This window comes from Natrix helvetica (assembly GCF_964273705.1).
Source record: "Natrix helvetica genome assembly, chromosome: 4".
In the NCBI taxonomy this organism is placed as follows: Eukaryota; Metazoa; Chordata; class Lepidosauria; order Squamata; family Natricidae; genus Natrix; species Natrix helvetica.
Window position 1 is genome coordinate 19,306,230 of NC_138550.1, and position 15,236 is coordinate 19,321,465.

The following is a 15,236-nucleotide window of genomic DNA, read 5'->3' on the forward strand; positions in this document are numbered from 1 at the left end:
CCACGCATGTGCGCAACCCATCTGCACCCCATTTTGGACGTAGCAGGCCTTCCTGAAGCTGCCTGGGACCAAAAATGGGCCACGGGGGAAGCGCTGCACCTTCTTGCGGTCCCCCACTCCCTGTGCATGTGTGCATGCCCCATGCTCCCACGCGTGTGCGTGCGTCTCCCACATGAGCGGCAGAGACCCCAAAAACAGCTCGCCAATGGGAGGCGTGCGCGCATGCACGGTGGAGCTGAGCAGGGTGACGGCTCTGATGCCCTCAGAGAGGGCTCCGCGTGCCACTTGTGGCACGTGTGCAATAGATTCGCCATCATGGCCCTATAGCATTTCAGACAAATGGTTGTCCAGTCTCTTCTTAAAAATGTCCACTTAAAACCATTGCACTATTGTCACGCGATCAAAATTTAGACACTTTGCAACTGGCATGTATTTATGACGGTTGCAGAGTCCCGGAGTCACGTGATCATCTTTTGCCGCCACCTTCTCACAAGTCAAGTCAATGGGGAAGCCAGATTCACTTAGCAATCGTGTTACTAGTTCAACAACTGCAGTGATTCACTTAACAACTGCGGCAAGAAAGATTGTAATATGGTGCAAAATTCACTTAATAACTGTCTCATTTAGCAACAGAAATTCTGGCTCAATAAGATGAGAACTACCTGTGATCAGTTCATTCTGTTGTCCAATACCTAGATACTAATCTCTTTCTGTGTGATTTTAAAGGAAGGCTCCTTATCCTGTCTGTAACATGAGTAATTTCTGTCACTGCTTTCTTTTCAGTGGTTTTCCAAATACTAAAACAGATATTGAAATCTTCTCTGCTGCTGCATCTATCAGTCAATAATGTTTCCTTGTCTAGGCTAAACAGATCAAATTTTTAAAAACAGCTTTGCCCTTTGCTGTCCCTACATTGCAGTCACTGCTTTAAACCTTTTCCACTTGCCAATATTTTCTGAGACATCGTGTGCCCCAAATTTCTACCAAATTTTAATCAGGTCACGCTAATGTTGAGTAAAATGGCATTATTATTTCCCATGTCTTGACAACCGCTACTCAGCCATAAGACCTAAAAATGGTTTTGGCTTCTTTAATTAGTACATCACTTTGGTTGACTCATTTTTCAATACTTTTGTGCACCATAGCTTCTGACTTTAGCTTTGATTAGCTAGTTCTTGGGATTCGATTGTCATTTCCTATATTTAATTTAGTAACTTTTAGTCATGTTGGATTCATCGTGGCCCCAGTTTCTCCCCAGATCTACCATGTTTCCCCAAACAGATGACAGGGTTTTATTTTCTTTTGACCCCTGAAATAAGCGCTTGGCCTTATTTTCAGGGAGGTCTTATCTTATTATTTTTGAAGTGCAGGAGGCGGCGAGTATGGGCAACTCATGGGTGCTGCTGTTTTGCAATATTTTCGAGGAGGGCTTATTTTCAGGGGATGGCTTATTTTAGTGTATGCGCTCAAAAGCCCGATTAGGCTTATTATCCGGGGAGGGCTTATTTTCAGGGAAAGGGGGTACACCTTAATGTATGAGAATAAAGAAGAGTGGCCTGAAATGTTGTCCTTATATAATGTATCCTGAGGGAGAACCTATTGTTACATTTTATTTATTGGTCTTGATTTGTAAAACAAATCATTTATTATTATTATTATTTAACCCTATATAACCCTACAGCGCACTTATTAAGTAAGTAAGCTCCCCGTTAGGAACAACTAGACACAAGGATAGTTTTCTCCCAAATGTGAGCATATGCACCAAATTCTATTCCATTCCATTCCATTCGTATTCACATTCTAAAAGTGGCAGAAGAGAAAGACAAGGGAATTGCATGGCTTCTTTCTGAGGTGAATTGTTAAGGTTGGAGAGCTGGCTTAGATGCAAGGCTTTTATAAAACTTGATGTGTCCATCTTGGCCTTGGTGATCAGTTGTTGGTTGCATTGGATTTTGGTTTTAGACCTTTGATTATGGATGTGAGATAGAAAAAGGTTTAGGGAATTACATAGTGGAGTATATGGGGAGAATATTTGCAATGCAAGAATGTGGGGACCGAGGGAGGAATTGGGGGTGAGACAAGAGGCTTACATTCTCCAGCTACCTACGGTAGATACATTTCTGAGGTTAAAAAGTAAGGAATCAGATACTTCTATTTGTGGTCTAAGTTGCTTGTGTGTCTTGGATTTTTAAAATATAATAAACCAAAAAAATCAAACCTTTTGGTGTATCTGCTTGAAACTGTCCTTTTTAAAAGATGAATAATCCCAAATGCTGATGCTAGATGGTTAGATCCTTATGTTAAGACTTTTTACATTGTTCCTGAAGGATTTCTGTCCGACCTCTTAGAAACTAGAAAGAGGCTGGTTACTCAAAATAATTGCAAGTAGGCCTCATGTTATAACAGTTGGTTTAGCAACCATTCGAAATTACAATGGCACTGGAAAAAGTGGCTGATGGCCATTTCTCACACTTAATGACCACTGCAGCATCCCCATGGTCATGTGATTTACATTCAAATGCTTGACAACTGACTCATATTTATGACGGTGGCAGTGTCCCGGGGTCATGTGATCACCTTTTGTGACCTTCTGAAAGGCAAGTCAATGGCAAAGCCAGACTCACTTAACAACCGTGTTTACTCATTTAACCACTGCATTGATTCACTTAACAAAATGGCAAGAAAAGTTGTAAAATGGGACAAAACTCACTGAACAAATTTCTCACTTAGCAACATAAATTTTGGTCTCAATGGTGGTCGTAAGTCAAGGATTACCTGTAATATTAAAAAAAATAAGGTGGCTGGTTCCTCTTTTTAGAAATCTTCATTCCTTATTCTTTGGTGCTCTATACACAGATAAAAAGTTGGCATTCCAATGATTTATTACAGGGGTGTCCAAACTTGGGAACTTTAAGACTTGTGGACTTCAACTCCCAGAATTCCCCAGCCACCATGGCTGGCTGGGGAATTCTGGGAGTTGAAGTCCACAAATCTTAAAGTTCCCAAGTTTGGACACCCCTGATTTATTATGTTTATTTTTAAGTCTTTTGACCCATATAGTGTGAGAAGATATCTTTTGGCACCGACTCTATAAAGTCTTCTAGAACCAGTTTTTTGTTTGCAAGTGAATGTTTGTTTTGGGTCACTGACATGGTAAAAGCCAGTTTAACCTGGAATAGCCTGCCAGCCAAAGCATCTGTTGAAGCAAATATTATTTATAAGGCTATAGTGGAGCATCGTGTTGTTGGACTGACTGATCCCCTGATTCTTTGATGGAGAACCACTTTGCATTTGTGTGTGCACAGTTGTGTTTGTGAATTTGGCGTTCTGTTGAGATTTCTCAGGTTTGGAAACATTCTAGTGAAAATATTTTTAACCACTTAGAAGACAAGTTGTCTTATGAAAAAGCTCCGTATGAAAAATTGCTGCTAAATATTCAGTTCTTTCCTTCAGAGGAGCTCCGTTTTCTATCTTTTTATAAGTCGAAGGAGATGGATAATGCTAATTCTGTAATTTTATCTTGGAAGAATGATTTTCTCATCCAGTTCAAATTGTTTTCTGGGTAAAAGGCTGGAGATGCAGCCTTTGTTGCTTCCATTATTAATTTTAAGAGAACACTCTGCATACCTGATATGATTTCAGCTGTATATTCACAGTAGTTTTTCCTCCATTTTAAAATAATGGGGAGGAGAGATGAGGAAGTATTCCTCAGATTAAGAAGCAGTTTTTCTATGAAGAGGAGACAGACCTTTGTAGGCCTTTAAGAGAAAATATGAGAATATTTCTGTGGTTTATGTTAGGAAAGCTCCCCATTGGGAGAGCAAGTGTGTTCAGAGAAGCGTTGTGAGAGTTGTGTTGGAGAACACACAAACCAGCATACAGAGATACTGCAATTTAAATAGGTTTTTACTTTCGTGGAAATAGATGTATCAGAGTCCATCAAACAGTCCAAGTCATACATGGATAAGACAGTCAGTCATCAACGTCTTTCAGTTAAGGGATAATCCAAATAACACAGTCCATAATCATACAAACAGTCCGGTACACAAAGTTTGCTAGCAGTTGCAAAACTTACAAAAGCTCATGCTGATCACTATACGGCACTTCTAAAAGCCAGCTTCCAAAAACCCTCAGAGCAGATCAGAAGCTAACAGTGATTCTGGCTCCATCTTATGGCCGATTGAGGAAAAAGCAGCCAATCACATTTACAGCATGATTTAAAGAAACAGGTACAGCATTGTTATATGATGTATATATTGCTGCCAAAAAGACATGATTATGTTCCTAACAGTTTACTTGTGTTCTCTATGACTCTCTGCTCTTCCAGAATCAATCCTGAGAAACTTTTAGATGTCCAGAAGAAACTTCAGTCCTTATTGGCTCAGGATCAAGATTTGAAAGAACGTGCACAACGGGTAAGGGCACAATGGCTAATCCACTGATGTGTAAATGGCATGATTGTAGAATCTCATTTTTTAGGTATATAAGAAATATTAATCTTGAATAAGGTTTTTGGTTTTATGTGTTATAGGAGATCTGAAAATATATGCTTATGTTCTTTGACTAAAGTAAAGATGTGTTAGAAATTAATTAATTGAAATTAATCAGCGATTCATTTATCAAATTTATTTATTAAGGCAATTTATATACTGGCCCAAGCTCACACATTGGAGATTCCAGACAGCTTATAACAGGGATGTCAAACTCAAGGCCCAGGGGCCGGATCCGACCCATGAGAAGCTTAGATCTGACCCGCGGAGCTGCCCTGGAAACAGTGAAGGACTGGCCCGTGATGCCTCTGCCAGCAAAAACGAAGTGTAGGAGGGTTGCGTGCGCCCTCCCACACACTTGTTTTCGCTAGCAGAGGGTTGCAGGAGCTGTCCCAGCTGAAAACGGAGCTTGGGAACCAGTTTTCGCTGGCAGAGTACTCAGGCAACAGTTGCCCCCAACACAAGAGACATCAAAATGGCCAACCTACCCTGGCCATGCCCACCCCAGCGCCCTGAGGTCAAACACAATCTTGGTGCATCCCTCTATGAAATTGAATTTGACACGCCTGGCTTACAACATTGCAAATCATTGTCAAACCTTGTTTGGGTCTATTATTTGGAACTCTGACAATCACAGCATAAACATAAATCCTTTAAAAAACCAACTCCCGCTATTCTTAAGCAGTTATTATCCTCAGTACTCTGAAAGATACTATGTAAGGAAAGGATCTGAAGAGGGAAGCTAGTAGGAAACAAGATGATGGTAGTTAGTTCAACTGGATAAAAATATATACATCTTTCAGTTTCTTATTGTATGCAATCTTTGTTTGGGATTTCTCTTTATTCTCTTTCCTCTGGTTTCCTGCTGTTTTCTGTTCTTCATGGTTTGAAGAACAGAATTTGCTTCTTGTCTTCTCAGGGCAAGTTGATTCTCCCAAAGTCCTTTTGGTGATAATTGGGGAAGAAGGAGCATGGATGTTCAGGAGTAGCAGCTCAACAAGTTATTTAGGTTTTTTTCCTCCTTTCCCTCTGGGCAAGATGTTTTCTTAGGAGGCCCTCATGTACCGTATTTTTTGGACTATAAGACGCACTGGAGTATAAGACACAACAAGATTTCGAAGAGGAAAACAAGAAAAAATAGATTTTGCCCTCTCCGCCCCCAGGAGTACTCTCCCAAACTCCCCATGCATCCTGTTTTTGCCTTCCCCAGCCCCCAGAAACACTCTGTAGGCCTCCCGAACCCTCTGCACGCCCTGTTTTTGTGAAAAAACGGGCCCGTTTTTGCGAAAAAACAGGCCTGGTTTTTGCCTTCCAGCCCCCCCACAGATCCCAGCCCCCAGGAGCACTCTGCAGGCCTCCCAAACCCTCTGTGCACCCCAGTTTTGTGAAAAATGGGTCCATTTTTGGCAAAAACAGGACGCATGGGGCAGAGTTCCGAGAGGCCCAAAATAGCCATATTCGGTGTATAAGACGCGCCGACATTTCCACTCTCTTGGGAGGAAAGTGGGTCTTATACTCCAAAAAGTATGGTGATTCGAGCATATACAGTTTCTTATGAAAGTAACAGAAACGTGGTACTGTAGACTTATATCATACTTGAGAGTTCTGAGCATGGAACTGCCAGCCTGGCAACAGTGAGACAGTTGCTTCTTTCCATACTGGCCAGGGAGGCAGATGGCTGCCTGCCAGACAATAATTGTCTGCTGACCATAGTGCTCTTTTATTTAAATTTTTATAAATTTGTTTTCTAACTGATCTCTCAAGCTGTTACATTATTATGGCAGGCATTTAAAACAAAAATAGGGTGATATTTAATCTCAGCAATGAGCCATTAGTGAAACAACAATGCAACGGCTAATGGGTGTTTCTTAAATAATATGCATGGCATGGGGCCGTCTCTCTCCAGTTATATTTACCCATTGTATGAGATCCAACAGGAGAGGTATGCTCTGGGTCCCATCTGCTAGGTTAGAGAACTTCACCTGGCAGGTAGTCAGAGGACAACCTTTTCTTGTAGGGGCATCGTCTGGGATGGTGATCTTATGGCAAACGTGGCAGGGGTGGCTTGCAGCTCCCTCTCTGATGGCACGTGAGCTATCGCCCCAGTTCAGCTTTGCCACGCATGCACGGGGGGGCGGGTGTGCGTGCACATGCGGGGCGTGTGTGTGGAACATGCATGTATGCATGGGGGTGCGTGGGGTGGGGTCGCACACACATGCATGGGGCGAGGCGCATGCATGGGGGAGACATTGTACTTTGAGGGTTCGGGTACACGCATGTGCACTTTGGGCACTTGGTCCGGAAAAGGTTAGCCATCACTGGTCTGGGGCATAATTTCCCTGAAGAATAGGTCAGACTCTACTAGCTTTAAAAATGTGGCTTGTTGTTGTACTTGTGCCCAGATCTTGGGATCAGATCATGGGATTGAACCTGAATCTTGGTTTTATTGATGATGATGTTGGTTAGTTTTTTCCCTTAGCTTCTACATTTGTTATTTATAATTGTGATGATTTTATTTTTTATTACCTCCCACAGTCAAATGTTTGAGTTGACTGGCCAAATAAATTGAATATATAAAGCAAATAAATCATTTGTTTTAAATAAACATAATTTTCATTGAGGAGGTATAATGGCAATTGGAAATGGTAAAGAGATGTAGCCAAGAGAATGCTCTGATGAAACACAACTTAGCCCAAAGCAAGATTGTGGGTGAGGTGAGTAGCTTAGAAGAGACCTTCCCTAGTTTCTTGAGCTGCAGAAGAGACAGGAGGAGGTACTTTCAGACTTGCTTGATTCTCTTAATGTAACCTTACAATGAAGTAAAATTAGTTCATCAGGGACTCAGTGGCTCAGTAGCTAAGACACTTAGCTTGTCGATCAGAAAGGTCGGCAGTTTGGCGATTTGAATCCCTAATGCCTCGTAATGGAGTGAGCTCCCGTTACTTGTCCCAGCTTCTGCCAACCTAGCAATTCAGCATGTAAAATGCAAGCAGAAAAATAGGAACCACCTCTGGTTGGAAGATAAGAGCATTCCATGTGCCTTCGGCATTTAGTCATGCCGGTCACATGACCACGGAGATTTCTTCGGACAGTGCTGCCTCTTCAGCTTTGAAATGGAGATGAGCACCGTCCCCTAGAGTCAGGAACGACTAGCACATATGTGAGAGGGGAACCTTTATCTTTACCTTTAGTTCATCAGGCTATGTTTTCTGTTGGGTCTTTCTTGCAAGGCTGACAGGAAGTGAACTGTGCATTTCTTGGGAGATGATTGGGATCACTAAGAAGAAGACTTTGTTTCTGCTTGCTGCAATACCAGATGTTCTGTTGCTCTCAACTTGAATTTGAACGTAAGCGTGAGGATGAAGGATTGCTCAGATTCATGATGAAGGGAAGGACTGCATTGCATTCACTGGCTATGCCATCCCCCACCTCCCTGAAAAAAAAGCCTTTATGCATGAAGAGAGGAGGAAGTAGCATATAACTCTTATATTTTTGCACAATATAGCAACAGCAGCAATCATTTTTGTGACCTTGCTCTCCCTATTGTGCTTTTCTCATTGAGTTGCTGAGTTGGCTTATTCAAATCTTTTAAACTCAGGTTGTTAGTTGCCATAAAAACTTTATAGAGCAGCTGGCACTGCTGAAATAATTGTTACCCCTGTAAATAGTCCGGCGGCCACCTGAATTTCCTGTTGATTTGGATATCTCATATAAAGAGAACATATTTTTTTTTTACATATCTAGGGACATTTTCATAGACAACATTTTTAAAATGAAAAGCAAAAAAATATTTTTGTCCCTTGAAAAGAATGTATGAACTGATTGAAAAGGAAGTGTAGGTTGTGTCCAGAGGTGATTATATAGAGGAAAAATTGATCGTCTCCAGCTCGGGAGCTTAGAAAAACATTATTAAGTTTTGGAAAATGTATGTTGCAAGATTTTTTTTTATAAAAAAAAACACACTTCCTGAGATACATAAAATTATTTAAGAATTAAAAGGACAACATTTTTTTTTCCACTCACTCTACCTTTTACCAATAAATATTCACATCTTAGCATAGCATGTGAAAACTTAAGACTTATGCATACACAGATAATGGAAGCTACTTTATATTTCCCACAGAAAACAAAACACTGGGAGCCACAAAACCTGGGTGGGTGTGGCCAACTCCATGTCACTCCCATCCAGTCACATGATACCTCCCCAAGCCACACCTACCTAGGTTTTGTGGCTCCAGGTGTTTTCTGTGGAAAATGGATCTCCCTCCCTCCCTCTCTTGTTTTTCTCTTTCCTCTCCCTTGTTCCTTCCCTCTTTTTTCTTTCCTTTCTGTCTCTCGTTTCCCTCTCCCTCCAGCTCTCTCATTTCTGTTTCCCTCTCCCCCCTTCTCTCTCTCTCATTAGTTTCTCTTTTTCCTCTCTCTCATTCTCTCCTTCCATCTGTCAGCGTTCCAAATATCATGCAGAATTAAATCAAGAGTCCAAGGCAGAGCTATCCTTAAAGTTCCAATTTAATAAGACAGACATGTTGGCACATCTGTGGAAATCCCAAATCTAAAACTTCCTGGGATTCCACCCAGTTGAAAGTTCATGATCTTTTCCCCACACCCATAAATCCATTACATGGTCCAATCTTCGTCGGCCACGCTGGCATCTCCACCCAGCTGGTTCCGGTCAGGTGCAGAGGTGCGGAGACAAAAGATGGCATTGGCTTCTATAAAGGAATGACAACAACACATTCCACAACTCTACTCCTTTCTATTCCCCCCTCCCAATTACTACACTAATGAAACAACATAGTGAAATAATAGAAAGTGTGGCAGGCCAAAGATCTTAAAAGGAACATAACTACAGGCCTGACAGGCGGCCTCTCCTCAGAAGAAAAACGTTTCCTGAAAAGAGAACATCAAAGTTAGCAATAATAAAAAAAATTAATCACCTCCCCCCCAGGGGGGGCCTTTGGCTTATCGGGAAACTTCTCATGGAATTGGTTTATTAACCTGTCTGCCTTTAGGTCCCAACTTTTCACCCAAGTGGCTTCGGACACCATCATTTTCTCATTTCTCCCTCTCTCTTTTTCTCCCCCCCCATATCTCTCTCTCTCTCTCTCTCTCTCTCTCTCTCTCTCTCTCTTTCTCTCTTGTGTGTCTTCCCTCTTGAACCATTTCCAGAAACAAGTGAGGGTTGGCTTTTATTTTTATTTTGCTGATGTTCTTTCTTCTTCTTTGAGTGCTTTTTATCATATGATTTAAATCAAGAGGCATTTCAGGTTCTCGGATAAATTAAGCTGGCCCCTTGCTGTGGCCCTCTGTTGGCTGGCTGACCCCGCCCCTCGCCCTTCCCTCCCAGTTGGCCTGAGAAGGTAATGGCGACAGCGGGAATGGAGACTCGTTGCTGACACCCGGTCTAGGGAAAGGAGTAGAAGACCTTTAATTTCTTCCTCCTGAAACTCATGCTGTGGTATGAACAGGTTTCCTTGAGTCAGTCTAGTCTCCTGATGATTGCATGGACATGTTCTAATTGTTTTCTTGGAAGAGGTTTCTTTTTCCAGGTTTGTTGTTTGTTTGTTTTGACTTTCTAGTTTACTTTATCATCCTGGAATTTCCTCCTGATCTCCACCTAACTAGGACAAATTGCATTTAACTGCCATTTAACAGGATCAAACAAAGCTAGCCTAGGACTGCCATCTGCTGTGACCTTTGTGTGGTTCAATTTTGAGCTGCAAGTGAGGATCATATAGCTTGCACGGGACAGTTCCTAACAGACCATGGACTGGTATGGGTACATGATCCGGGAGTTGGGAACCCCGATCTATAGTTTCTGAAAACCTCTCCCCCCCGCTTCAATTTTAGATAGAAACATTTTTTCCTCTCCTTCAGCAATCTGGTACTTCACATCTTGAAGATTTTTCACAGATAATATATAAATCTTCGGTCAATCGATCTGCTAGTTTCTGCAATATCCTAGGCTGCAATTTATCTTGTCTGAAGATTTAAACTCGCTCAGACTAAGCAGATATTCCTGTGTCATATTTCTGTCAGTCTCAAACTTCTAGCTCTTCATTCTGCCCCTCATATTTTTTTTCTGAATTTGTTTTGTTTTGTTGGAAGAGACTAAATCAAAATAGGTGAATCGCTTTGCCTTTCTTTGTCACTATTTAGAATTACTCAGTGTTCATTGATCAACAAATATACTGATTCTTTTTTGTTGTTGGACATACTTGAAGATTCTGCATTTGTTTTTGAAATCCTTAATCACTGTTACCTAATTCTGAATTTTCTTTTGTTTTCCCCATATTGAGTTCCTTTGCATTCTTTCTTGGTAACTTACTACACCTTGTTTTCAGATTTTCATCTGACTTTTTGCCTAGTTGTGTTACTTTGTATCTACCGTATTTTTTGGAGTAAAAGACACACCAGAGTATAAGACACACCAAGATTTTGAAGAGGCAAAGTTTTTAAAAAAGTTTTTGCACTCTGCAGACCTCCCGAAAACGGGCCCTTTTTTTGTAAAAAAAGAGGGCATACATAGCCTTTAGGAGGCTTGTAGAGTGCTCCTGGGAGCTAAGGGTGGGGGCAAAAACAAGCAGAGAACGGCCCATTTTTTTTGTGAAAACGGGCCTGTTTTATGTCAAAAAAGGGCACGGATAGCCTTTAGGAGGCTTATAGAGTGCTCCTGGAGGCTGGGGGGGGGGGGGCGCAGCAAAAAGCAAGGAAAGAATGGCCCATTTTTTTGTGAAAACGGCCCTGTTTTTTGTCCCCCCAAAAAAGAGCATGCATAGCCTTTAGGAGGCTTATAGAGTGCTCCTGGGGGTGGGGTGGGGGCAAAAAAAGGCCCTTTTTTCGCTCATTTCTGCTCTCCCCAGCTCCCAGGAGCACTCTGGAAGCCTCCTAAAGGCTATGCATGGCCATTTTTGAAAAGTGGGCGGGGTTTCAGGAGGCTAAAAATGCTGTATTCAGTGTATAAGACGCACCCAGATTTTCACCCTCTTTTTTGAGGGGAAAAATGGTGCGTCTTATACTCTGAAAAATACGGTACTTTTTTTTTTTTAATCTGGACCCTTATTAAAGTTGTTTGCAGTAATTCCTACTTATTCTAGTTTATTTTCCATCATTAACTCTGTGACAAAAGGGAAGCATCTATGTGATCAATTATTCCACAAAACTTAATCACACGGGACTTGCATTTTTACAGGAAGCCATCAAAACTAAAAACAGACCCCTTTGTAGATCATTTTTAGTGCCTCTGAAAGGAATTTAGCGATTTTTAATTTGGCACAGTCCATTGAAATGCCCTACAATTACTGCCCTTGGTTTGCAACACGTGTCAGATTTTATAACAACTTTGAAAGCTGGGGGGAAAACCCCCCATATTTACAGCCATGCTCGTAAAATCTATTTATTACTCCATTTTTAATCACACCTTTCTTCCATTTGCTCAAGGCAACACATGTGCCTCTTTCCCTCCTTCATTTTACTTTCCAAATTACAATGTAAAGAATGAAAAGTGAAATATGATGCTCACACCAATGAATTATTCAATAATTTTCTTGGCCGAATGGAATTGGCTTGTCCAGTCTTAGCCCGCATACTTTCCTGTTGTGCCTGGGCAACAATAGCAACACTTCTTGGAAGAAATGCTGCAAGCCACTTCCTCTTGCTAGTTTCTTTTGCAAGATCAAGGCTGCTAAAACTTGCAGGACCCAAAAGATTTCAGGTGGAGCCTGTCTGGAAGGAGATTATGTGATCACTAGGTATGAAAACATTGCTCCCTTGAGGTTGTAGGACTGCCTCTTAGGGAGCATTTCCTGTTTGTGAACAACAAGAAGAAGGGAGATGCTGCCATAGATTTCTGATCTGATTAAAGTATAGCTTAGTATTGATGAAATGAGTCATGGAAATGGAGTGACGAAAAAGAGAATGGCCTTGCAAGCAAATACTGGATTAATAGCTAACCGGAACAGGTATAATGGTAGGTTATAACCTGGCTGTTACAGGGGGGGGGGGGGGAATTAATCAATAGTTGTAAACAAAACCAGTTGGATTCATCTCAACCTGGACACCAACATTGGGACAGTCAACAAGGAAGTATATTTATATGGATTATTTTCAACTTGTAGATCTCCATGACAAGCAGATGTTGTGCAGAAATGAGGGCCACAATCTGTTTGCTTGACCTAAATCTTTCCTGGCAGGGTTAAATTGATTAGGTCAGACGGGTCCTGTGATTATAAGAGGTGATTAATGCCTTCTTCGCTGATGGATGTTTCTCGATTGCTTAAAGGAAGCAGTCATATGAGCCTTGTTGGAAAAAAAAAATCTCCCTGAACATGAAAGAACCTTGTAATTAAAGGGAGTCTTTAATCTTCCAAGTCTAGGAAAGTGATTGAGGAAGCAGCTTTGTACCTGCAGATTTGGACCCACTTTAATTGGGGATTCACCCAGGATGTAGGACTGAGATTACATTAGTTTTCTTGGTAGAGATCCTGCTAGTTTTGCTGGACTTCTTGGCACGTACAGATGATACATTTTATAATTTAAATTTTAATTGCTGTAAGGTTGTTTCATGAACAGGAAAAAAGTGGAACATAAACCAAGTCTAGACTATCTATCCCACTTCCAGACTTTCCAAGTAGTCCAGCCAAGAAGCACACTCGGAAGAACTGTCTCTAATTTTATTGTCAGGTTGCATGAACAATATCTTGCAAGTGTGGAAAATGCATTCATCCCTGTACAGCCCAAGGGACTAGGGAACATCCCTTCTGAAGCATTTGTACATCCCCATTTATTCTTCAGCAGGGGTGTCAAACTCTATTTTATTGAGGGACGCATCAGGGTTGTGTTTGACCTCGGGGCCGGGGGACGACAGGGGGTGTGGCCAGGTTGGGCATGGCCAGCTTGACGTCACTCGTGTTGGCGCCTGTGGTGGCTCGAGTGCTCTGTCAGCGAAAACAGGCTCCCAAACTCCATTTTTGGCTGAGATGGCCTCCTGCAACCCTCTGCCAATGAAAACGGCGCTTGGGAGGGTCACATGCGGCCCTCCTGATCTCCGTTTCTGCTGGCAGAAGCACTGCTGGCTGGTCCTTCACTGTTTCCAGGGCAGCCCCACGGGCCACGTCTAAGCACCCGATGGGTCAGATGTGGCCAACAGGCCTTGAGTTTGACACCCCTTCTTTACAGGCTAAGCTGCTACTTAATTAACCATTGTATTATCTGCAGCTATTCCCGCATCTCCCATTTCTACATACCATAACATTAAGCACAGCCAAAGGTGAGACAGTACCAGTGGACTTGATTTCACCATATTTGAAAGGCTTCATGTTGGAGAAGGTGGCAAACAGCACTGTTCTCCAATGATGCGATAATCTGCCTTCAGGTATAATGATAGCGAACTGGGAAAACGAATTGACAATAGTAGTTTAGTTACAGAAACATTAAACAGAGTTTTGGACATGTAAAATACTAATATCATTGGAAGCAGTTTCGCCTTTTGGAACAGCCAGAATGCTTCCTGGATTAGAAGCCCTATCTTTATGGCTTTATTATAATTGAATAAGAGAAACAGGTGTTTTCTTCGTAAAGAGTCTTTCTGAGCCCAATTTTCAAGCTTGTATAGTTTGTATTACTTGGCAATAAAATATTGTTGATTTAGTATCTGAGTTACAATTACCTTGCCAGAATGAGATAGACAAGACTTACTGGGTGAAACAAAATGGAATAAGCTTCTTCCTTCCCTGTCATTGTTTTCTAAAGCAGCCTTTTAAAAGAAGAATAAAAGTGGAGCGGAGTGGAATAATTTTGAAACTTCAGGATATTGAGGAAACAAGTGGAGACAAGGGCTTTTGTTGTAGCTGACAGATGTAGTGATAGGCCTGCCCGGTAAATCCAGTTTTATTGCTATATTTAAAGCCATTCTTTTATTGCTCTCTGATACTGAAGTTACAGTCTGTTCTTCCTTTTTGTTGAATAAGACGGCAGTATCTTTTTGAAAATGTGAATAGAAGCTAAATAACTTTTGACAGTCTTCACCTGCCTAGAATTTCCATGGGTTTCCAGGATCTTTTAGGATAATAACTACATGACTGTAACTTTGTTGCTTGTATCCTTATGATTTATATTGATATTGATTGTTTCCTGATTGCTTATTTGTACCCTATGACTATCATTAAGTGCTGTACCTTATGATTCTGGACATATGTATCTTGTCTTTTTATGTACACTGAGAGATTATGCACCAAAGACAAATTCCTTGTGTGTCCAATGACACTTGGCCAATAAAGAATTCTATTCTGTATATTCTATTCTATTCTATTCTATTCTATTCTATTCTATTCTATTCTATTCTTTTTTACCTTGCCCCATCTGAATGGGACTCCAAATCCCATAATAGCCCTAAAGTTTGCACGTCAGCTTCCTATATAAATACTAGTTAAGAGATGCTTTTAGACTGACATCATCTGCACGTTAACTAGTTAACTAGATCTTTTTGGTTAACTGGAGTTTAGAATTGGGTAAAAAGATTCTCTAATTTAAATATTGGTGTGAAAATTCTCATAACTAATAGGTTAAAAGATTGTAAGAGGAAGAGAACTAAATCCATAATTTTGTCTCCATTTTTTAACTGATTAAAAGAGAGTTGATCCGTTACATCTGCAGCACTCTACGGAGTATTATTTTCACTTCATGTAGTTCTGTATCTGAATTGTTTATTATATTTAGTGCCTCTTCCAAACAATTGTGCCTTTGATA

At 41.2% G+C, this 15,236-nt stretch overlaps 1 protein-coding gene across 1 annotated transcript in view; it reads left to right on the top strand.

Annotated features, from left to right (window-relative positions):
* Nucleotides 1-15,236, top strand: part of DDX10 (DEAD-box helicase 10) — a 175,379-nt gene that overhangs the window by 34,059 nt on the left and 126,084 nt on the right. The window contains exon 11 of the mRNA XM_081952456.1: nucleotides 4,328-4,415. Coding sequence (XP_081808582.1) covers nucleotides 4,328-4,415 — 88 coding nt within the window. The remainder of the gene's footprint in view (nucleotides 1-4,327; nucleotides 4,416-15,236) is intronic.